At 41.0% G+C, this 25,718-nt stretch overlaps 1 protein-coding gene across 1 annotated transcript in view; it reads right to left on the reverse strand.

Annotated features, from left to right (window-relative positions):
- Nucleotides 1-25,718, reverse strand: part of NISCH (nischarin) — a 139,240-nt gene that overhangs the window by 10,306 nt on the left and 103,216 nt on the right. The window contains exons 16-20 of the mRNA XM_089681926.1: nucleotides 20,482-21,777; nucleotides 19,115-19,289; nucleotides 15,865-16,018; nucleotides 15,631-15,759; nucleotides 5,464-5,625 (exon numbers count right to left, since the gene is read on the reverse strand). Coding sequence (XP_089538052.1) covers nucleotides 5,464-5,625; nucleotides 15,631-15,759; nucleotides 15,865-16,018; nucleotides 19,115-19,289; nucleotides 20,482-21,777 — 1,916 coding nt within the window. The remainder of the gene's footprint in view (nucleotides 1-5,463; nucleotides 5,626-15,630; nucleotides 15,760-15,864; nucleotides 16,019-19,114; nucleotides 19,290-20,481; nucleotides 21,778-25,718) is intronic.

Below are 25,718 nucleotides of genomic sequence, written 5' to 3' on the forward strand. Positions count from 1 at the left end.
CACACACAAGTAGATTAGAGCCCAAAACAGTACAGGTGAGAACCACCGAAGAGCTTCTGGTGCCGCTCAAGCCTGTTTATAAATGGTAATCACCGTCGGCAGAGAAAGAGAGGGAGCAGCATCCCAAGTTACTCCAGAGACCTAGTGTAGTATGTAGGGGTGAACGTAGCCTCTGTTACCAAGCCCCCTATGGGTGGGGTAAAACACATCAGAGGGTGTGGCTGGAGTGACAGCTGAGGCCAATCATCATACACAGAGTTGTTCTCGGACTCCTGGGGATCGGTTCGAATGGCGTTCACCCCTACATACCAAAAAGGTACAGGATCACAGTGGAGATAACAGGGTCAGAACAAACTGGGTCATACAGAAAATTCACAGAGCAAATACAAGGTTTAGATGGAACTTCCTCTTGAGTTGAACAGTGTTAAAAACTGAAGCTCAGAGGTAGACTGCCCTACAGCTTATACTGTGGGCCGAACGGTGGTGTCAGGTACAGAGGCAGGCAGAAATGAAGCATCTTGCGTAGGTTCAGAGGCATCTAGCTCAGACAGTGAAGTACACTTTAGTTTGAGGCAGAGTAGCACCAGGTCAGAGATGACTGGAATAGTCATAACTATGATGAGGTGGTAAGGTGTTACCAGACCCTAAAGAAGATACATCCAGGGAGCCCTTATAACAAGGAAAAATCTGTTCCACTTGGCAAACAGAAATCTGGACAGAACATCTGGATAGTATGCAGATTTGTGCACACTGATCGGATTATGCCAAGATATTCTCTGTGCTTCAATCAATCACTGGATTGTGACCCTAGAATCAAAAGGTGTGGATGGGGAATTAATGATTAGACAAGAAATCTTCTCCCAGTGTGAAGGTCCCACTTGTAGTTAAAAAGGGGGTAGTAGCCCATACCACTTAGTTTTTTTTAATAGAGACTGATTATCCACAGAAATCAGGCAGAGAGGACAGTCCAGAGCATTAGTTTTCAGAGACAAGCGAGTGACCATAACTTGATCAATAAAATTTTCGCTGGCCCTGGAATCCACAAAGGCTAGTAGCTCACAACACCCAGACCCACAGTGGATAACAGCGGGGATTTTTAACAACTGGCCTCTACGTTTGCACAATCTCCTAGAGTCCTGGCATTCCCCTGACGTGTGGTGCATGAACTAAGCATATGACCCTTGAGGCTACAATACAAACAAAATACCAAGTCATGATGGCGAGTGCGTTACTGAGCAGGTACATGAGTGGAACCTAGCTGCAAAGGAGGAACAGGGTGTCAAGTATGGCAAAGGTTTTTCCTCAGCAATTCTAATGGCTAATTTCATATCCCTCTCCAGTGAAGCTGCTTAGGGGTAATTACCCAAAGCGTCCTAATTCCCTTGGATAGGCCAATTCAGAAATCATTCTATCAGGATTCAGGGCCCTCCTGCAATATTCTGAACAAGATAACTCAGTGGAGTTGGCCCCTTGTTACAAGTTATGCAGGGCTGCTTTAGCTTCAGCAGCAGCAGCCTGATTTGGGCCATCATATAGCCAGCTCAGAGCTTCAAAGAAAGCATCTATTATTAGCAGGGCCAGATGGTTTGATTCCGGACTAAAGGCCCTGGCTTGGGGGGCACCCTGTAGTAATAAAGGGATGGTTTGCACCCCCTGTGTTTCAGAGGCAGACAAGGATGGCTTTAACTTGAAAATATAATTGGCAGTTGTTTTTCACCAGGAAAACAATCCGGCAAAGGAATCTTTGGTTAAGGTGATAGAGTATTGGCAGAGGTAGTAGGAGGGGGAGATTACACTTTAGTGATATTGGTTGCCAGTTCCTGTACTTGCTGGTGTAAACAGCCAAGATCTTGAACAAACATCTGAGCTTGTTCAGAATTCATTGGGTCACCTTCTCCTTTAATAGTATGGCTTGTGATAAGGTCAGGTCAGGAGTATAGATAACAGTAAAACATTTCCGAAGTGCTACATATGCAGACAGTTCAATAACAGATAGCACATACCACAACCAGGACCATAGGCAAGACAGGCAGGAGGGTCAGGCAGAAGCGTAGCCTAGATGAGCCAGATCACACATGAATAGAGTCCAAAATGATACAGAATCACATTGGAGAGAACAGGGTCAGAGCAAGTCAGGTTGTAATCCACAGAGGAAACACAAGCTTGGTCAAGCAAGGGCACACCAGGTGATGTCCATTATCACGAGCACTGCTGGTGTGCGAAACAGCTGCTTTAAATATAGGCAGCAAGGAGCTTGCCAATCATGGTTGTTTCCAGGTAAGGCTGCCTCAGGTAAGTTTAGCTCAGTCTTAAAGGGCCAGCTCAAATCTTGGTACTGACAGAGGGCTGAATATCCCAAAAACAGCAGTATGAAATGCCTTGCTTAGAAAGCATGTGTTGCTAACCTAGTTATATCTTTAAAGCTGAGTTCCACTCACCCTATCAAAAAATAAAAGTCAGCAGCTACAAAAACTGTAACTGCTGACTTTTAAAAAAACAGCCACTTACCTGTCCCTAGGTGTGTGTCCCGCAGCTCGTTTCACCGGCCGTCCTGTATTCCAGAAGGCCAGCATCTTCAGTGTGGGCACCCAGCTGTGACAGCTTGCGGCTTCACAGCCTGGTACCCACTGCACATGCGCGAGTAGAGCTGCGCTTCATAAATGGTCCTGTAGTCTTCTGGGACCTGTGACGTGTCCCAAAAGACAACAGGGAGGGAGGGGGGAGGACACTTTGCGCTTCTGATTGCCTAGGCTATTGGACCGGAAGTGGGAGCGGGTACCTGTCAAATTCAGGTACCCACTCCCCCCCCCCGCTCCCCAAAAGTGCCAATCCTTAATGGGAAGCAGGGGAGCAGTCCTTAATGCGGAACTTCCCCTTTTGGGTGGAGCACTGCTTTAAGACTAATTGGCATACTTCAAAACATATTCATATAAGAACATATAAGGGGGCTTTTATTTGTTATACTTTCCACTATATTCATATGGTCCATGATTGAATGACGTGCACTTTAAATGTTAACTGTGGCCTCTTTACCTCACCCTGCTTCCTTCCTTCTAATCTCTAATATAAACATAGAGGAGAGAGGGGGGGGGTGAGAGAGAGGTGAGAGAGAGGTGAGAGAGAGAGAGAGAGAGGTGAGAGAGAGGTGTGAGAGAGAGGTGAGAGAGAGAGAGCTAGAGAGAGAGAGAGAGAGAGGTGAGAGAGAGAGAGAGAGAGAGAGGCGAGAGAGAGAGGCGAGAGAGAGAGAGGTGTGAGAGAGGGGTGTGAGAGAGGGGTGTGAGAGAGGGGTGTGAGAGAGGGGTGTGAGAGAGGGGTGTGAGAGAGGGGTGTGAGAGAGGGGTGTGAGAGAGGGGTGTGAGAGAGGGGTGTGAGAGAGAGGTGTGAGAGAGAGAGGGGTGTGAGAGAGAGGTGAGAGAGAGAGGTGAGAGAGAGGTAGAGTGGCTGAGAGAACTCAAATGCCTTCAGTGCTTCTGCTGCATATTTTGAGAATGAATTGCTCTGCAGTGCCCGCAACCATAGAGTTCAGAGAGGGCTTCTTTTAAAAGCTCATTTATTGCTTGTTAAGAACATGTAACTACCTGAATAACCATATCCTGGTATAGATACAATGTAAATGTCATACTGCCAATTTTGTTTTCTTCAAATGAGCGGACTTGTTCTTCATTTTGTTGTTTTGTCCCATACATAACAGTCCTTATCTGGGCTCTGCTATTGCATAAAAGTAATTATGAACCTAGGTCAAAGCTGATTTTTCTACAGACTCAGAGGCCATTTACCTTATTCTGTGGACGGCTTTAGTAAATCCAGCCAATTAGAATTTGCTGTTCCCTACACATTGTAAGTCTGTGCAACAGCTTTCTTTTTTTCTTTTAAAGCAGAAACTATTTTCAGACAGGTTTGAGTCTTTGAGAAAAACCTACAAGTCCTCATCCTTTCATAGCCCCTAAACATCTACAGCTGTGCAACTCTTCAAGGGCTTACTTACCTCCTCCAGCAACAGCACTACTGTGTTGCCTGCAAAGCTCTTTTGGTTGTACTTCCCCTGTGGATCACAAGAGTGCAGTTCATTCTGCACCAGGGGCTGACTGACAACTCAAGGGGCCCCTGGGCAATAGGGGATCATGGGGCCCCTGTGTCTTGCCCAAACTCAAAAAAGCTTATGAAAAAGGTACCAGGGGCATCTCATGGGGCCCCCTACTGACCCCGGGCCCTCGGGCAGTGCCAGAGTTTCCAAATGGTCAGTCCGCCCCTGTTCTGCACTCATGTGACCCATTTTCAGCTGTCACTCAGCTGGTCTAGGCTGGGGTAAGATCTCAGCTTTAAAGTCAGGATCCACTCCAGGGTCTGGAGCGGCACCTGGCTCAGCCTCTCAGCGATCTGATGAAAGCCAGTTGCTCCCTCCCCATTCACAGCCCTGCTAAATTCTCACACTTGGAGCAGGTGGGGGACAGATGCTGCATCCGCCTAGGTAAGTATAATTTGGGGAAAAACAAGACAAAACAAAAACTATTCCCATACTTCTCTTTTAAAAAACCCAGGTATATTCAACCGTTAAGACACCTGGCACAAACATATTATATAAACACCTATTAAATCAGTGCTAGCATAAATATTCTGTATTTTACACTGTATAATCGGTGTCATTGCTGGAAATGTTTTTGCCTTCCTTGGTTTCAGCGCATAGCCTGTCCATTTCACCTTAGGTTTATATACCTACAGGACTCATGCTATTATAATAAAACACTAATAAGAATGCAAGCTACTTAAGGATTACCTGTGCTTTGTCCATGTGGTGCATAGCAACAGATTTATTTATCTCTACAGCAGTTTCCACCTACCTCCCCCTTCACTCCCCTGCCACTTTATTTGGCCACCAGGAGAAAAGAAAATATCTAGTACTTCAAAGGAAAACATGTCTAATTCATCCTCTTGCCACTGAACTGGTGCTTGGCACTTGTCCACTCACAATTACTGTAGGGGCCACTCCTTGGAGCACACAGGACTTTTCTTTGCTTTCACAAGTGAATAAAGCACCAGCAAGTAAGTGTAAGCTTCTGTGTGGTCCGAAATTATTATCCTCATAGGTAAAGCACAGATTCGCTTTAAGATACACTATTCATTATCTGTGTTCTGAATTAGAAGATACAGGAAAGGCAAGCACATTGAGCATGCTGTATTGGATGTGGCAAGAGCCAGTGTTGACAGGCTTTTGGATCACTTCAGAACTGCTTCTTACTCTACACAAAGCCTATCAGAGTATACAGTAAAAGCTGCTGAAGCAGGTCAACTGCAAGTCAGTTGCACCTGCAATAAATTCTGAATGATCTCAAAAGCATCTCAAACTGAAGTCAAAGGCACACAGTATTTGAACATTGAAGCCCATCAACAAATACAATTGTGATTTAAAACAAGAAAGCAGAAAATGTCTTTGAGATTTGTTCACCCAAAATACAAGTCTTCTACCTGTTTTCTTATTGCCAAACTCTGAGTAGAAGTCTTTTTCTACAGGCTCTGGGGATGGTGTTCGTGCCAGCAAGGATAATACAGACATGAGCTGTTGGATGAATGCATGGGTAGTATAGCTGTCTCTGGTTAAACACGTTACAACATGGTTTGGAGAAGGACCTGTAAAGCAAATGAAACAAAATTCAAGATTATGATGTAGTAAAGCCATTAAAAAGAAAATTAGAAGAAATTCACCTCATAACATTAATAGGATTACAAAATGGCTATCTACGTAATTTATTATGACCTGGACTAAAGCTATTTCAAAAATATTTTTTTTAACCAAAGTCTAGCAAATTCATATTCACATTTACACAGCTTCAGGATTAGTTCACCTTTCCAGAAAAAAAGTGCTGCCAGTCAGGTCTGTCAGTCAGTGATGTCAGTCAGCTACGCCCATCAGTGTCGCCTCTCAGTGACCATCAGTGTTGCATCATCAGTGCCTCATCAATGTCCATCAGCACCACTCATCAGTGCAGCCTATTAGTGCCCATCAGTGCTGCCTATCCATGCCACCTCATCAGTGCCCATCAGTGTTGCCTATCAGTGCAGCCTCATCAACGCACATCAGTGAAGGAGAAAAATTACCTGTTTGCAAAACTTTATAATAAACAAAGAAAAACTTTTTTTTCCAACTTTTTTTTTTCTCTTTTTTTGTTTATAGTGCAAAAAATAAAACACCCAGTGTCAATTAAATACCACCAAAAGAAAGCTCTATTTGTGTGAAACAAATGATAAAAATTTCATTTGGGTACAGTGTTGCATGACCGCGCCATTGTCATTCAAAATACGACAGTGCTGAAAACTGAAAATTGGCCTGGACACGAAGGGGGGGGGGGGGGGGGGGGGTTAAAGCAGGGTTAAGTTATAAAATCTCCCAAGCTTTGAACATCTCACATAGCACTGTTCAATGCACCATCCAAAAATGGAAACAGTATAGCACAACTGCAAACCTACCAAGACATGGCCGTCCACCTAAACTGACAGGCTGGGCAAGAAGAGCATTAATCAGAGAAGCAGCCAAGAGCATTACTGTCCATCAGACTTTAGGAGGGCCGGAGTGCCCAGTGGGAGAAGAAAATGTCCCAGCATCAGTAGGAGTAAAAAAAAAGTGACATAGTGCTTGTAGTCTTGGAAGGAGGAATAGTGTCAAGTCATTGGTATTAGTTAGAGGAATAGTCATCAATGGTGTCAGTGGGAGCAACAGTACCCCATCATTGGTGTCAGTGGGAGCAACAGTGCCCCATCATTGGTGTCAGTGGGAGCAACAGTGCCCCATCATTGGTGTCAGTGGGAGCAACAGTGCCCCATCATTGGTATTACTGGTAGGAACAGTGCCCCATCATTGGTATTAGGGGGAGGAATAGTGCCCCATCATTGGTATTAGGGGGAGGAATAGTGCCCCATCATTGGTGTCAGGGGGAAGAATACTGCCCCATCATTGGTGTCAGGGGGAAGAATACTGCCCCATCATTGGTGTCAGGGGGAAGAATACTGCCCCATCATTGGTGTCAGGGGGAAGAATACTGCCCCATCATTGGTGTCAGGGGGAAGAATATTGCCCCATCATTGGTGTCAGGGGGAAGAATATTGCCCCACCATGGTGTCAGTGGGATGAATAGTGCACCGTCATTGGTATCAGAGAAAGGAATAGTTCCCCATCCTTGGTATTTATTGGAGGAATAGTATCTAATTGTGTATATCAGTGGGAGGAATTGTGCCCCATCATTGGTGTCAGTGGAAGGAAAAATGCCCCATAGTTGGTGCTAGTGGAAGAAATGGTGCCTCCTTGTTGGTGTCAGAGGGAGGAATAGTACCCCAAGGGTAGGATAGAGGCAAGCGAAGGGCCGCATTCGGCCCATGTGCCGCAGTCTGGAGACCTCTGGTTTAGATCAAAGCATATTCATGTGTAAGAATTGCCCAGTCAAAGTCCTGACCTAAATCCAATTGAGAATCTGTGGCAAGACTTGAAAATTGCTGTTCACAGACGCTCTCCATCCAATCTGACAGAGCTTGAGCTATTTTGCAAAGAAGAATGGGCAAAAATTTCACTCTCTAGATGTGCAAAGCTGGTAGAGACATACCCAGAAAGACTTGCAGCTGTAATTGCTGCGAAAGGTGGTTCTACAAAGTATTGACTCAGGGGGGTTGAATACAAATGCACGCCACACTTTAAGGATCTTTATTTGTAAAAAATAATTGTAAAAACCATTTATCATTTTCCTTCCACTTCACAATTATGTGCCACTTTGCGTTGGTCTATCACATAAAATCCCAATAAAATACATTTACGTTTTTGGTTGTAACATAACAAAATGTGGAAAATTTCAAGGGGCATGAATACTTTTTCAAGACACTGTAAAAAGGTGTCTCATTGCCAAGGTGTCAAACAAGAAACATCTCATGATTGGTAAAAGTTAAGAGCTCTCTCAACACCTTCGCAACCTTATTGTTGCAAAACATAGCGATGGCATTGGTTACAGAAGGATTTCTAAACTTCTGAATGTTCCAGTGAGCACGGTTGGGGCCATAATCCAGAAATCGAAAGAACATAATGTCACCAGCTTCATGGAACATAATTTCACCTGGTCATGACCAGGTGCGCCTCGTAAGATTTCTGATAGAGGACTGAAAAGAATCAGAAGAATTGTTCAAGAGCCAAGGACCACTTGTGGAGAGCTTCAGAAAGACCTGGAATTAGCAGGTACAATTGTTTCAAATAAAGCGATAAGTAATGCACTCAACCGCCATGGCCTGTATGCACGCTCACCACGCAAGACTCCATTGCTGAAGAAAAAGCACGTTAAAGCACATTTACAGTTTGCTGCAAAACATTTAATCAAGCCTGTGAAATACTGGGAGAATATAGTCTGGTCAGATGAGACCACAATTGAACTCTTTGGATGCCATAATACACACCATGTTTCGAGGTCAAATGGCACTGCACAACACTCCAAAGACACCGTACCAACAGTGAAGTTTGGAGGTGGGAACATCATGATGTGGGTTTGTTTTTCAGTATAGGGTACTGGCAAACTTCATATCATTGAAGGAAAGATGAATGGAAAAATGTACCAGGATGCTTAATACAAATCTGCTGCCATCTACCAGGATGAAGATGAAATGAGGGTGGACATTTCAGCAAGACAATAATCCCCATCCCAAGCCAAAGCCAAAGAAACTCTTAATTGGTTTCAAAGAAAGAAAACAAAGCTGCTAGAATGGCCCAGCCAACCTGACTTGAATCCAAAAGAAAATCTATGTAAAGAACTAAAGATCAGAGTTCATAGAAGAGACCCACAGAACCTTCAAGATTTGAAGACTGTGTGGAAGAATGGGCCAAAATCACACCTGAGCAATACATGCAACTAGTTTCTGCAAACAGGAGGAGTCTTGAAGCTGTAATTACCAACAAAGGATTTTGTATGAAGTATTAAATAAATTTCAGTTAGCGTGTTCAATACTTTTTCCCTGTGTCATTCTATTTTATTACACATAACTTAAATTCCTGAACTTATTTGTTTTGGTTTCTTTGTATGTATGGATTGCACGGGTTGTACCGACACATGGTAAAAATGTCAAAATCACCTTTATAAATACAGTCAGGTCCATAAATATTGGGACATCGACATAATTCTAACATTTTTGGCTTTATACACCACCACAATGGTTTTGAAATGAAACGAACAAGATGTGCTTTAACTGCAGACTGCCAGCTTTAATTTGAGGGTATTTACATCCAAATCAGGTGAACGGTGTAGGAATTACAACAGTTTGCATATGTGCCTCTCACTTGTTAAGGGACCAAAAGTAATGGGACAGAATAATAATCATAAATCAAACTTTCACTTTTTAGTACTTGGTTACAAATCGTTTGCAGTAAATTACAGCGTGAAGTCTGGAACGCATAGACATCACCAGACGCTGGGTTTCATCCCTGGTGATGCTCTGCCAGGCCTCTACTGCAACGGTCTTCAGTTCCTGCTTGTTCTTGGGGCATTTTCCCTTCAGTTTTGTCTTCAGCAAGTGAAATGCATGCTCAATCGGATTCAGGTCAGTTGATGGACTTGGCCATTGCATAACATTCCACTTCTTTCCCTTAAAAAACTCTTTGGTTGCTTTTGAAGTCTGCTTTGGGTCATTGTCCATCTGCACTGTGAAGCGTCCAATGAGTTGTGAAGCATTTGGCTGAATATGAGCAGATAATATTCCCGAAACACTTCACAATTCATCCGGCTGCTTCTGTCAGCAGTCACATCATCAATAAATACAAGAGAAGCAGTTCCATTGGCAGCCATACATGCCCACGCCATGACACTACCACCACCATGCTTCACTGATGAGGTGGTATGCTTAGGATCATGAGCAGTTCCTTTCCTTCTCCATACTCTTCTCTTCCCATCACTCTGGTACAAGTTGATCTCGGTCTCATCTGTCCATAGTATGTTGTTCCAGAACTGTGAAGGCTTTTTTACATGTCGTTTGGCAAACTCTAATCTGGCCTTCCTGTTTTTGAGGCTCACCAATGGTTTCCATCTTGTGGTGAACCCTCTGTATTCACTCTGGTGAAGTCTTCTCTTGATTGGTGACTTTGACACACATACACCTACCTCCTGGAGAGTGTTCTTGATCTGCCCAACTGCTGTGAAGGGTGTTTTCTTCACCAGGGAAAGAATTCTTCGCTCATCCACCACAGTTGTTTTCCGTGGTCTTCCGGGTCTTTTGGTGTTGCTGAGCTCACCGGTGCGTTCCTTCTTTTTAAGAATGTTCCAAACAGTTGTTTTGGCCACGCCTAATGTTTTTGCTATCTCTCTGATGGGTTTGTTTTGTTTTTTCAGCCTAATGATGGCTTGCTTCACTGATAGTGACAGCTCTTTGGATCTCATCTTGAGAGTTGACAGCAACAGATTCCAAATGCAAATAGCACACTTGAAATGAACTCTGGACCTTTTATCTGCTCATTGTAATTGGGATAATGAGGGAATAACACACACCTGGCCATGGAACAGCTGAGAAGCCAATTGTCCCATTACTTTTGGTCCCTTAACAAATAGGAGGCACATATGCAAACTGTTGTAATTCCTACACCGTTCACCTGATTTGGATGTAAATACCCTCAAATTAAAGCCGACAGTCTGCAGTTAAAGCACATCTTGTTCGTTTCATTTCAAATCCATTGTGGTGGTGTATAGAGCCAAAAATGTTAGAATTGTGTCGATGTCCCAATATTTATGGACCTGACTGTACATTTACTGAGAAAAATGGTGATGTGTTCAATACTTATTTCACCCACTGTACATATAGTTTTAATGCACCCTAATGGAAACTTAGGGATGAACCCTCATCTTATTAGAAAAACTTAAAAATGGTGAACTCACCCCTCCGGTCACCACTGTACTTACGTGAACGATGAACAGTACCCACACAGCCGGTGTGGTGGTCCGGGGGGGATTTGAAAACCCCACTCTTCTTTCTCGTCTTTCTGCAGTGCTTCTGGGATGGATCAGAGTGATTTTAATTTGTCAGTGCCAGCACAGAGCATCGCTCTGATGCGTCCTGGAAGCAGTGCAGTGCTGACATCTCATCACCCACAGAGGTATACTACTATATAATATAGTACCACTGTATAATATAGTACTGTTCAAAAGTTTGAGGCAGGTCTTATTTCAGAAACAGAAGTGTTAATAGTTTATTTCTGATCAACTAACAACATGGAAACAAATGAACAGAAGAGAAATCCAAATAAAATCAATATTTGGTTTGACTACTCTTTGCCTTCAAAACATTATCAATTCTTCTAGGTACACTTGCACACAGTTTTTGAAGGAATTCGGCAGGTAGGTTGTTCCAAACATCTTGGAGAACTAACCACAGATCTTCTGTGCATGTACAAACCCTGGAAAAAAGTATGGAATCACCACTCTTGGAAAATGTTCATTTAATTGTGTAGAAAGAAAAAAACAATCACAGACATGCCTCAAATCTATTTTCATTTAACATTCCAACCTTCTGGCTTTAAGAAACACTTAAAAAAAATTAAAAAGAAAACTGTATTCAATTGGAACTGTTTTTAAAAATCAAGCTAAGGAAAACAAATATGGAGTCGCTCAATTCTGAGGAAAATATTATGGAATCGCCATGTACTTTGCGGTTCTAAAACAAACATCTGCATCAGATCACATTTGCTAATTAGTCTGCAGTTAAAGAGTGCTTGCACACCTTGGTGAGCTGTTGCACCAAGCTGATTGACATGAATCATGGCTCCAACACGAGAGATGTCAGTTGAAACAAAGGAGAGGATTATAATACTTCAGCAAGAAGGTAAATCATCACAGATGTGGTTGTTCCCAGTCAGCTGTGTCTAAAATGGGACCAAGTACAAATCAAATAAGAAGGTATTCTTCCAAGGAGTTGTAGGCGGCCTCAGATCCTTCTGTCTCTTCATGTAATCCCGGACAGACTCAGTGATGTTGAGATCAGGGCTCTGTGGGGGCCAAACCATCACTTCCAGGACTCCCCGCTTTTCTTTATGCTGAAGATAGTTCTAATTGACATTGGCTGTATGTTTTAGGTCATTGTCCTGCTGCAGAATCACATGCCTCCTTGATGGTATGGCATGATGGATAAGTATCTGCCTGTATTTCTCAGCATTGAGGACACCATTGATCCTGACCAAATATCCAACCCATTTGCAGAAATGCAGCTCAAACTTCCACCGTGCTTCAATGATCAAATTTTGACTCATCAATTCAGAGCACTTTCTTTTTTCTGTACCCCTATGTTTTTATACATAGGAAGAAGAGACAAGGCTAAGAGACTATGCATAAAACATAGGAACTGGGGTGCAGAAAAATGGCAGCAGGTGTTCTGGACTGAAGAATCAAAATGTGAAATATTTGGTGGTAGCGGGAGAGCACTTGTTCACAAAGGGCCGGAGAGCAGTGTCTGCAGGCAACAGTGAGACCGGGTTCACACTAATGCGGTGCAGGACACCCCACGTGCTTCGCACAAGAATCGCACTGCATTCCTGTGCGAAATACATGCGATGTCTGTGCGGTGCAATTTGAGCCATTCATTTTGTATGCCTCAAATTAAATCCGCACCAAAAAGGTGCAGGACCCTTTTTTTTTTTTTTAACCAGCACCTGTATACCATTGGATGAGTGTTCTCACCCATGTGATGCGATTTCTGGCAATCGCACTGCGTTTCGCAATCTGTTTCGGGGTGTCATTAATTTAACATTGACACCCGTACCAGATCGAATGAATATCATGTGCCATGCAATGCAGTGTGGGAAACTGCACAGGATTCTCAGCGTTTCTTGCACCGCATCAGTGTGAACCAGGTGTGAAAGCATGGTGGAGGTTCCTTGTAAGTATGCGGCTGCATTTCTGCATGCCATACCATCAGGGAGGCTTGTGATTGGCCTCAAATTTACTCTGTAGCAGAACAATGACCCCAAACATGCAACCAATGTCATTAAGGACTATCTTCAGTGTAGAGAAGAACAAGGAGTCCTGAAAATATTGTTTGGCCCCTACAGAGCCCTGATCTCAACATTAAGTCTGTCTAGTACCACTTGAAGAGATAGAAGGATTTGAGGCAGCTTACATCAACAGAAGATCTGTGGTTAGTTCTCCAAGATGCTTGAAACAACCTACCGGCTGAGTTCTTTAAAAATCTGTGTGCAAGTGTACCTAGAAGAAGTGAAGAATTGCTGCTGTTTTTAAGGCAAAGGGTGTTCATATCAAATACTGATTTGATTTGGATTTCTCTTATATTAATTAACATACCATTTTGTCAACTGATAAAAACAAACTATTAACACTTCTATTTCTGAAAGTATTTCTAATTTACAGCATTTTTTCACAACTAGTGTAGTTAAAGCTGGAAAAACTATTCTAAAACACATAAACATAAAAACAAAATGCAACCACAAACACTATAGTTTCTATATTTACATACCCAATAGCTAAAAACAATATACTGTATGCAACTATAACCAGAAAATAATAGTAGTTAACAATATACACTGCTCAAAACAATTAAAGGAACGCTTTTTAATCAGAGTATAGCATCAAGTCAATTAAACTCCTAGGATATTGATCAAGTCAGTTAAGTGGCAGAGGGGGGTTGTTAATCAGTTTCAGCTGCTTTGGTGATAATGAAATTAACAACAGGTGCACTAGATGCGCAACAATGAAACAGCCCCCAAAACAGGAATGGTTTTACAGGTGGAGGCCACTGACATTTTTCTACCTACTCATCTTTTCTGACTGTTTTCAATAGTTTTGCATTTGGCTAGGGTGTCACTACTGGCAGCATGAGGCAATACCTGAACCCTACAGAAGTTGCACAGGAAGTCCAACTCCTTCAGGATGGCACATCAATATGTGCCCATTGCCAGAAGGTTTGCTGTGTCTCCCAGCACAGTCTCAAGAGCATGGAGGAGATTCCAGCACACAGGCAGTTGCTCTAGGAGAGCTGAACATGGCTGTAGAAGTTCCTTAACCCATCCCAGGACCGGTATCTGCTCCTTTGTGCAAGGAGGAACAGGATGAGCACTGCCAAAGGCATACAAAATTACCTCCAGCAGGCCACTGGTGTGAATGTCTCTGACCAATCAGAAACAGACTTCATGAGGGTGGCCTGAGGGCCCGATGTCCTCTAGTGGGCCTTGCGCTCACTGCCCGGCACCACAGAGCTTGATTGGCATTTGCCATTGAACACCAGAATTGGCAGGTCCGCCACTGGCACCCTGTGCTTTTCACAGATAAGAACAGGTTCACCCGGAGCGCATGTGACAGACATGAAAGGGTCTGGAGAAGCCGTGGAGAATGTTATGTTGCCTGTAACATCATTCAGCATGACCGTTTTGGTGGTGGGTCAGTGATGGTCTGGGGAGGCATATCCATAGAGGGACGCACAGCCCTCTACAGGCTAGACAATGGCACCCTGACCTCCATTAGGTATCGGGATGAAATCCTTGGACCCTTTGTCAGACTCTACACTGGTGCAGTGGATCCTAGGTTCCTCCTGGTGCATGACAATGCCCAGCCTCATGTGGCAAGAGTATGCAGGCAGTTCCGGAAGGATGAAAAAATTGATGCCATTAAATGGCCCCACACTCGCCTGACCTAAATCCAATAGAACACCTCTGGGATATCATGTTTCGGTCCATCCGATGCCGCCAGGTTGCACCTCAGACTGTCCAGGAGCTCAGTGATGCCCTGGTCCAGATCTGGGAGAAAATACCCCAGGACACCACCCGTCATCTCATTAGGAGCATGCTTCGATGTTGTCAGGAAAGCATACAAGCACGTGGGGGCCATAGAAACTACCGGAAAGTTCCATTTTGAATTTCTGAAATAAAATTTCAGCAAAATGGACTAACCTTCTGCATAATTTTTCACTTTGATTTTTAAGGTGTCTTTGAATTCAGTCCTCTGTAGGTTGATAATTTTAATTTCCATCAAACGATGGGGCATCCTTATGTTCCTAACACATTACCCAGTCCATATCAGTATATCCAGCATGATATTTTCCCCATTGAGATCTGATGTGTTTTCAAAGTGTTCCTTTTTTTTTTTGAGCAGTGTACATACAATCACCCTAAAAAAAGCAATATAGTAAAAGAATATTAAATCAGTTTTACACAAAGCAGATTACGTTTTTTTTTTTTTTAATGTAGCAGGTTTGTTTCAATCCTCTACCAGGAAACACTTATGATATATAACAATGGTCCCCTTTAACGCAAATATATTGATATGAGGTCCATACTACAAAGTACTTTATGATAATGAAAAATATTGCGTTCCTTAGGAGAGTGGCCCCTTCACAAAGGCCCCCCCCCCCCTCAGTTGGATCCCTGACAAATGATGTTTTGTTGCAAGTGTTACCCTCTCTTGTTGCCCTTTGTTTACAAACACAAATCTGCCCCTGGAAAGGTGACACAAATCCCCAAAAAAGCATCAGATAACCTCTAGCTTTTCAATAACATATCTGAGCACTTTGTTTCCTCCTAATTAGAGAAGAGGTCATTCTAACAATAAATAGGATCATCCTACTATATAGAAATGTACAGAACCTAGAATATTTTAGGTCAGACTAAAAGAAACAATGTACCTGTTATTCTAAAGAACTGGTCAAAAAGTCCAATGTTTACAGACTGCAGATCACTGAACTTTATCCCTATACAGCAGCAATGGTGGAACAAACTGTGCTCTAAGCTGGCATTGTTTTGGTTGCAGGAATCTATAAGGAAAGAAAAAGAAAATTTATATTTCCACCACAAACAGTAAAGGGCGCAAACCTCCTTTTGTTTTTCACATAAATAATGTGATAGGAACAATAACTTACTCAGTGGTATCTGATTTATCTTTTTTATTGTGTCATCCAGCACAAAATAAACTGCCTTTGTTGACAGCAAAACACAGGATGTGATTTCCACGTCTGGTGTCCGATAAAATGAAAGGGATGACCACATGAGGTGCCGTAATTCTTCATTTTCATCCTGTAAAGCAAGTCATGTGAGAGAGAAAAGCTAAAACAAATACATTTTTACATTAATGATGCAATATGCCATTCACTAGTACAATTACTACATGCTTAAAGGGCATTTCCAAATAAAATGAATAAGGGAGCTAAAAAGGCTATTCAGCAATCACTGTAACTTTCCTAAATTGAAAGTTTGATTTGCATTAAACAAAATCTACGCTGAAAGCAATAAGCAGCCCATCACTGCTGACCTCCTCCTGAAAATGTGAATTGCCTGGATGTCCCTTAATCACCGACCTGGAACTTGTATATAGCTAGTGGAGTCAGAATTTTATAAATTACTGAAGCTGGATCATGACAGTCACGTAATTATCATTTTCAGAAGGAGACGTCAACAGTGACAGCCTACATATTTATTTCAGTGCAGGTCTAAAGCTAGGTTTAATGCAGCTCATCAGTCACTGGACAGTAATTCCTTAATTATCATCAGTTATCTGCGGTCTTGATAGCAGCATTGATACAATGTAAGAATATGGAAATTGTCCCGTTTTGCAAAACTTGTGTTAAGCTTTACTAGCATGGTGCAAATACAACTGTTAACTAGTACAACTCAACTAACATGATCACATCTTACCCTCTGATTGTGAGTACCACCGCACTTATTGATCTGTCCAATCAGAATTAGCCATCAATCTTAGGGGCAAGAACATTTGTCCCGTGCAGGGACGTGTTTTGCCGGTACAGAGACACACAGGTGTTGCATGTATTGCTGTCTATTGGGACACATGGCTGCATGGACAATATATGTCCCAATATGACATCCGTGTGGTGTGGGTGCAAGTTTCCAAACTCACCCTATGTGCTTTTGAGACCTGCGCCCTTCACAGATGTCATTTTGGGACATAGCGGCTGTATCTGCACAGCCACATGTCCCAAAAAAAACAATGAGACTCTGCCACAGGGATGCATGCAACACGTGTTCATCCCTGTGCTGGCAAAACACAGCCTTGCACAGGGCATGGATGTCATCGCCCCATGTGAACAGGGCCTTACACATACAGAAATATATAAGGAAGTTATTCAGGTTTAGAATATTGTCAGGTCATACTAGTGTGATGTGCAGTGATGACAACCCTTTTAAACTAATGCTTACAGTTTATAGCCTTCCTTCCGCCAGTTGAGAAGTAGTGTCAGCAATCATGACAGTAAAGGCTATAAAAGATTCTTTTGTCCCGTTTTGGGGTGTATGCCCCTTCCAAATCCGAGGAATATGGACAGCAGCTATTTATGAAAGAACCTTAGTGGAGCTACAGTGAGATCTGAAATACGCGTAATGAATTAACCAGGCTGTCTATTCTGTTTAGTGTGGGAAAAATCAAAGCTATACATCTGTAGTACATGAAATGGAATACATATGCCTCAGAGTTTTATAGCTGAAGATTTTGATTAAAAAAGGAAGGGAAATGCAGGGATCATATTTTCAAGGTGGAAAGAAAAGCTGGAGAAGTTCCACAATGTTGTAATTAAGGTAACCCAGCACACCAAAGCTATCAAATGCTTTAAAGAATGATGTAAAGCTAATGTGATGTGAGGTTATATATAGGAGTGGGTTATTGGTTTATAGTTTTTAATAGAGTGGGTATCCTGTCATTTTTTTATTGCCATTTTGGTCCCCTCTGGTCAGATTTAAACTCTCAATGTATCCTCGACACCATTGCACAGAAGGTAAAGGGAAATGTTCCAATGGGAACAGATGTTTCTCTGACATCTAAGAGGGGATTTCTTGGGACCACTCCTCCCTTCCTATTACATTTACATTTTTTTTTCCCCCCTAGTACTTATTTCTTCCTCTGAGAGAAAAAACTCCTGTGTAAGCTAAAAGTCACAAGAGTTACAGTTTAAACAGTGCTATGGACCTTTCTCAGCACACATAGAGTTACATGCTCCCCCATACCTGAAAATACTTGACATTTCCTTCAACTCCCAGCGCAAAACACAGCAGAGAGGGAGTCAAGGAAAGGTAACTGAATGCTGCGGATTGATGGTGTTTAAAGAAATCATGGTGCCCTGAATGAGTACAGCACTGGTTTGCTTCAAATCACACCTCTAACGTGTTACTAACCTACGGTCCTGCATTGACTATATCTGGTCTTCCACAGTACACAGAGCATGAAAATGCAATTATTTTAGTAAATATGAACTGATAAATACCTCTTCTCATCAGCAGTATATAGCAGTCTTTTGACTTCTATCAGTATCTGACCGAGCACTGGGTAATCTTGTAGGAGGCGTTTTCATTCTCCTCTGACTATCCTATGAAACTGTAGGACCCCTGACCCTCTGTCTGGACAGCACTGATTGGCCCTGTGCAATCACATTTATTTGTAAATCTGTTTCCTAAGATGTCATCAATAAAGACCATATTTAAATTTGGTTTGGGCTAAAAGTATTATTTTTTTATCAAGACAAGTAGATTGTCATGAGGGATAAGTAGATTGGTAGCCCAACTTAGTCCCTTGGACAAGTAGGTTTTTGTTTTCGAAATTTCAAAACCCCTGATGTGTTACTGCATATACAGTCTGATTTTACTGTTAGTAACACTTTAACTGAGCTGGAATTCTTTCTGGTTGCAAAATGACATTACTGACAAACAACCCAGCATTAACATAATAAATTCACATACATTGTAGAAAAAAAAACAAAAAACAAAAAAAATACAAGTGACAAGTTTTTCCTCCAAATTGTTTGTCACCAAGACCTCACATGCATGTCTTGGAGGCTCAGCACATAGTTTGAGAACCATAGTCCTAAACTTTAGAGAGATACTGTCATCAGGTAACACTTTTCAGGCTGCTCAGGGAGCAGTGTGAGCGGTCTCCCACAAAAAGCCTTTAACACTCCTGAAAGTGTCAGAGGCTGAAGAAAACCACAGCCCTACTACTGACAGATAGCATAATGCAAAGCCAGCATCAACAAGTGCTAATTTCAAACATTTTATGAATATGAGTAGCCACTAAAACTGTGTAATTTATGGACAGTGGCTATTTAATATTTATCCCCTACACACACACACTTTTCTTTATGGGTGTGTATATTTCCTGTGTAAACTCACCTCAGAAACACTGTTGTGGAAGAATTCCACAATGCTTTTCCCAGTAAGTGCAGAGATAAATTGCAATGGTTCAGATGCTGATAGGTGGAATGGTATCTGGTTTTCTTCACTTAATTTATAATGTAAACTTTCATTAGGGTATGTGGTAGGTAAGGTCATGGGAAGTTTAATGGTACTAGAAAAAACAAAAAACAAAAAGTAAGGGTTGATGAATTTATAGTTTCTGAAACAAGACAATCTACTATACAACCAATATCAATTATTTAAAGAAATAGAAATGCCTGCAGCAGTTTTCAATACCCCCTTCTTTGCTGGAATCCTGGGATTTACCACCACGTTCCTACTGGTCATTACAGGGAGGAAGTGAGGTTGTAAGGAAAAGGCAAGCTTCAGCATTGTCTGCTAGTATTAAACCTTCATTTGTCAGAACATTTTGGGATCTGGGCAAAGCAGGTGGTACTGAAAGCTGCTACAGATATGTACAGGGATGTTCAATGAGTGCCTGCACTTCATATCGGTCAGTAGCTTTTCGTTTTATTTAAGTGTAAGTTTTTTAAAGCAATGGTGTGTAGCAAAGGTCAGCCCAAACCCTGTATTCCATTCTCCTAATAAATTCCTAGATATATGAAGAGAACACAAGTGCAGACTAATAAAACCCAATAGCTCCAGTCAGCTTCACCCAGTGAAGTAACTGGCCTCAGGTGATTCACAGAGATTAAACAAATCCTTCTACAAGTCGTGCCTGTTTATCTGCAGTGTTCTCTTCTTTACAGCTGTTTAAAGTGCAGAATTTATACATCTTATCTGATGTTCCAGAAAGCAGGGGGCGAGGAGCGGAGGTTACACTCTGCAGATCTCAGTGCAGAGAGCTGATTGTAGGGAAGGGATACATCCCCCTTCAAAAAACACACAGGAACATGTCTGAAGTTGCCAATCACAGACTGTGTACTGGAGCTCCCTCCCCTGTTACCTTTTTACCTCTTGGTGTCAGGAAAACTTGTGAGAAGTGAGTCAAGCAGATATCAAAGGCACTAGGCAGCAGACAAAAATTACACTTAGTGTTCTGGATTGAGACAAGTAAATATTACAAAGGGATATGCTTTGTTCATATTTCATGTCCAAGGTTTACAACCACTTTAAATATCAGGCTATGTGATTTCTGCCAAAGGGAAGGATCAGAGCTGAAACTGGTTGCCCTCCCATTCAGCACAGATCATGTGAGCAAATGCTTTCCAGGTATACCTAAAGAAGAAAACTAAATGTTTTCGAAAGCTTGTACCCCAAAATATGTTTGCTTAGCCAACAAAAGTTATATTTTTACTTTCCTACAAAAATGTGAACACAAATGAAGATAACAAAGTTCTTACCTAACAGTCTGCAGATGAGTTTTCTTGGTTTCCAGAAGGTTACCTTGTGTGCTTTTCAAGTTCATTAAAGCCTTTAAAATTACTATGTTTTTAAAATCAGGAAGGGAAGTTCTCAGTGATTTATATAGATATAAAAAGCGGCATTTATCTTGAGGTAAAACAAAAAAAGCAGTCACAGACATGGAATCCAAAATTAACTGGAGAACATGACCGTCTTGGAGAGAATGGTTCTCTTCAGTGGGCTGGCACATTGGATGCACAACTATGGAAGCAAGAGGAACTTTGCTCAGGGTGAAGATATTTTGGGAACAGTCAGACAGTTTTTTATCCCTAGAGATCATATGATAATCTATTTGGACCATTATCATATCTTGTTGAGTAAAGAACAACCAAACCGGCAAAGCATTATCAGTATTGTGATTAGAATTGTGCTTTATGATAAAAAAAGGTGCAGAACTCAACTCTGTGCCCTTAGAGTTTTTTTCATGCAGGTCTCCTTGAGTGTTTCTTTTAAAAAGGACATCAAAATAAAGCAAACACACTGGAAAAAAACCTTTAACTTCACAATCTGCTAAATCTATCTGGTGCTCCACTAATAGATGTTGAAAGAAACTTTGAAGTCCAGCTTCGAAAGTCGGGGCTGAGACAGATGGCAGTGAAATGCTGTTTTGTGAACACTGTTCATGTAAACATGAAGAAAATTCTTCCACGTTTCGAGATTCTGATACTATGACTATGTACTCCTCTCCATTTCTTATATTAAGCGCTATGCATGTCTCTGGTATTAGAACTCCAAATTCAGTTACATCTTCATAATAAAAATAGAAAACTAGTTTTAGCAAAGATGGAAGGGAAGTGTGGCTTTTTTCCGGCTCCTCACGATGGACCTCAAAAAAGGCAATTAAGGTATCAGTTAAAACAAGGCATGAAGAAAATGGTTTGACATTGTCTCCCTGAAGGTGAACTGAGAAGTTCCAAAGTACTCGTACAATACTGATATTTGTGTCTTGAAGACATGGAGTTCTCTCTGGAAGATTCCAGTCTACACTATGGTCTTTCTTGTGGAGTCCCATTTCAAAGTAGCCATCCTCTGGTTCACAAGAGTCTCCTCTTGGGTTATTACTTGTCTCCAGCTTTCCTGCTAGATGCTGCTTCTGCTTTAGTGCATGGGCAATTGATGTGGAAAAGTAAGGAATAAAATCTCGATCAGTGTCAGTATTTGATACGCAAGGGATAGGAAAAAGGGAGCAGTGAAGTTCTGGAAATACTGTAGACTCCTCTTCTAACGTAATCAGACTTTCCATTAAAAGGACAAAATGAACAAATTAGCTCGGTAAAACAACAATATGCTCAATAACAGAACAAGACAAATAATTTAGCCTGCAAACAATCACATATATTTTTTTATTGGTTGCACGAGCGTTGAACCTGTGCCAGTATGTAAACAGCAGTTGCACCATGCATGCGAGGTATCTCTGCGAACATCAGATCAAGGTCAGTAACTCTAGCACTAGACCTCCTTTGTAAATCTAAAATGGTAGCTTGTAAAGGCTTTTAAAACATTGCCTATGGATAGTAAAAATGTATGCAGTTTGTCGCCATTGCACGGGGCATGCACAGTTTTAAAGCATATCATGATTAGTATCTATTTACTCGGCATACCATCATCTTTTATATTTTACCAAATAATTTGGCAAAATATTGTGTTTTGTGCATTAATAGTAAAAAAAGCAAATTTTTTCATAAAATTTGCGTTTGAAAAATCACTGCGTGAGTACTATGTGACATGAAAAATTGCAGCACCCACCAATTTATTCACTAGGGTGTCTGCTTTAAAAAAATATATATAATGTTTGGGGGTTCAAAATTATTTCCTAGCAAAAAATACAGATTTTTTTCATGTGAACAAAGAATGTAAGAACAGGCTTGGTCTTCAGGTGGTTAGAAGAACGAGTGATGTGTGGCATAAACATCTAATGCTGGGCATAAAATACCCCCAACCCCCAAAATGACCTGTTTGGAAAGTAGACACCCAAACTATTCGCCGAGAGGCACGCCGAGTCAACAGAAAAATGTATTTTTTTACCACACGTTTTTGGGGAGATAACATTTAAAAAAAAAAAAAAAATATTATATATTATATTATTATATACATATACACACACACACATACATACACATATATATATATATATATATATATACACATACATACATATACATACACACACACACACACACACATACACATTATATATATATATATATATATATATATATATATATATATATATATATATATATATATATATATTACACAAAATTGTCACTTAAATGATTTATTGCTCACACAAGCCATGGGTATATGTGGAATTACTCTCCAATATACATTCTGCCACTTCTCCCGAGTATACCACATGTGAGAGACTTTTTGACAGTCTAGCCAAGTACAGGACCCCAAAATCCAATAAGCACATTCAGGCTTTTAAAGGGCTTTATTTCTTCATTACATGGCGTGTATTTTGCAGATCTCGTTTGTTGCCACAAGTTTTTGGAAAATGAAGAAAAGAAAAACATATTTTTTCTTTTCTTTTTATATATTTCAAAACCTTGTGAGAAAAAATTAGATCTGCAAAATACTCCCCATGCCTCTTTTTTTAAATTCCTTGGGGTGTCTATTTTCCAAAAAGGGGTCATTTGGGGGGGGGGGGTTGGTGCTATCCTGGCATTTCAGGGCCTAATAGGTAGTAAGGAAGTGAAATGAGTACATTACACACCTTCAGGCTTTCAAAGTGGTCATTGGATTTCAGGCTCCTGTATGTGGCTAGGTTCCCAAAAAGTCTCACACATGTGGTATCCCCATACTCGGTAAAGGTAGCAGAATGTATTTTGGGGTGTAATTCCACATATACCCATGGCTTGTGTAAAAAAAAAAAAAGTTTAATTTTCCAAAAACTTGTGGGGAAAAAAAAAAATCTTCCATGGACTCAATATGCCTCTCAGCAGATAGCTTAGGGTGTCTACTTTTGGAAAAGGGGTCAGTTGGGGGTGTTTGTACGGTCCTGGTATTTTAGCACCTCAAGAAATGCAATAGGCAGTTAGAAAGTAAAAGCTGTGTAAATTCCATATACCATAATTTGTAGACGCTATAGCTTTCACACACAGCAATCAATATACACTTTTTGGGATTCTTTTACCAAAAACATGTAGCAGAATACATTTTGGCATAAATTAATTTATCACATTTGAGTTTTTTGAGAAAAGTTCAGTCTTTTTTTTGTTTATAGCGTGAAAAAATAAAAAGTGCACAGGTGATCAAACACCACCAAAAGAAGGCTCTATTTGTGAAAGAAAGGATATAAATTTAATTTATGTGCAGCATTGCATGACCACGTAATTGTCAGTTAAACTAGCGCAGCGCTGTATAGAAAAAAAATGGCATAAATTGAAGTATCTCTATCATAGTTTGTAGATACTACAACTTTCACACAAAGCAAAAAATACACAGTTATTGGGATTTTTCTTTTTACCAAAGACATGTAGCAGAAAACATTTTGGCCTACATTTATGACTAACTTTGAGTTTACTATATATTTTTTAGAGCCGAAAGTGAAAAATATAGTTTTTCTTTCAAAATTTTCAGTCTTTCTTTGTTTATAGTGCAAAAAAAAAAAAAAGTGCACAGGTGATCAAATACCACCAAAAGAAAGCTCTATTTGTGTGAAAAAAAGGACGTAAATTTCATTTGGGTACAGCATTGCATGACCACGCAATTTTCAGTTGAAATAGTGCAGCGCAGAATAGAAATAAAAAGGGCTGGTCAGGAAGGGGGGTAAATCCTCAGGAGGGCAAGTGGTTACGCAAACTTGCACAATAAAAACAAAAGCAACTTATATGACTCCTAACATTACATAAAAAATAACATCCAATATGAATTTTAATAAAAAACACAAAAACTAAACTGCTGGTAAACTACAATGAAATCATACATACACTCAAAGTGCCTCAAATTTGGCTAAAAATACCTTTAAAGCTTATACACACACTGTGTGTTGGGAGGAGCTACAGTGTGTGATGTCATCGCGCACGGGGACACAGCGGAAATTTGGTTGGTTGGAAACTTCTATGTGGTATACAGTGCCTTGAAGAAGTAATAACCTCCCTAGCGGTATGATTATGTCAATATTTCTGTGCTCAAAGCGGTACTTTTTTTGCATGGAAATATATAGTTTTTTTTTATAGTAGGCCTGTAATTTTTAGGAATAACTCCGAACAAGATTCTAATAAACATCCCGGGTATGTTAAAATTTGAAACATGCAATCATAAATTATAATTTAATAATCATAAAAAATAATATAATAATAAATTTATTTCAATAATATAATCAAATCAAAAACACTGAAATTTGAAATATAGCGCCAAGTTCGCACATCACTGACCAAAGTCACAAAATCGTTTTCAGTGTCTGATGACGAATTTCCCCACTAATCATTATCACTCAATTCTGCAAGTAGCTCTAAATTTACTATCGCTGTTCTCTAGCTGGTGTAAAACCGCTTTTGACCTAAAGGGACTTTTTTTGGATGTCATGGACATTTCTCAGTTTCCAGGCAGAAAGAACAGTAAAAATGCAGGCAGGGCACAGGACAAAGCACTAGGGACAAAATGTACATGAAATGTTTGATACAGTAATGTTTTACTATGTGATTTTAGAGTATTTAGTGAATGTCACTTTTTGACATTTTTAAATTTCCCGCCGTTCCATCCCCCATACGTCCCGACGTCGCAGTGAACGGAACCCGGAAGACAGATGCCAGCATCGGCCGGAGGAGATGGCAGGGGACGCTGCAGGAGGGACATCGCGGGAGCGAAGGACAAGATAAGTGCAGAAGGGATCCCGGAGCAACGCTGCAAGGTATTCTCGAGTGTAGAATACACTAATAAAGTATAAAGAGTTACAAATAATACAGAAAACATGAAAAGACACACAATTGGCTATTGACTATAAAATAAAAGGGAATAAAAACAGAAATAAAACTTTTACCAAGAGTTATCCTGCGACTGGAGCAAGTCAGAGAAAGTCCGCGATTCGCCAATCAAATAGAACCGGCTCCGTACAAATCACACCCTTCATGTCTCAGGGTCCTCAATTTATTGAAATATGGACGTGGGCTGGACATTAGCCCTTGGCCAATCAACCCTGGGGGGGTGTTCCTGTACCAGCCCACAGGACATT

This window comes from Staurois parvus, unplaced genomic scaffold (genome assembly GCF_062004578.1).
Source record: "Staurois parvus isolate SC_StPar_1 unplaced genomic scaffold, SC_StPar_1.0 ptg000282l, whole genome shotgun sequence".
NCBI lineage: Eukaryota > Metazoa > Chordata > Amphibia > Anura > Ranidae > Staurois > Staurois parvus.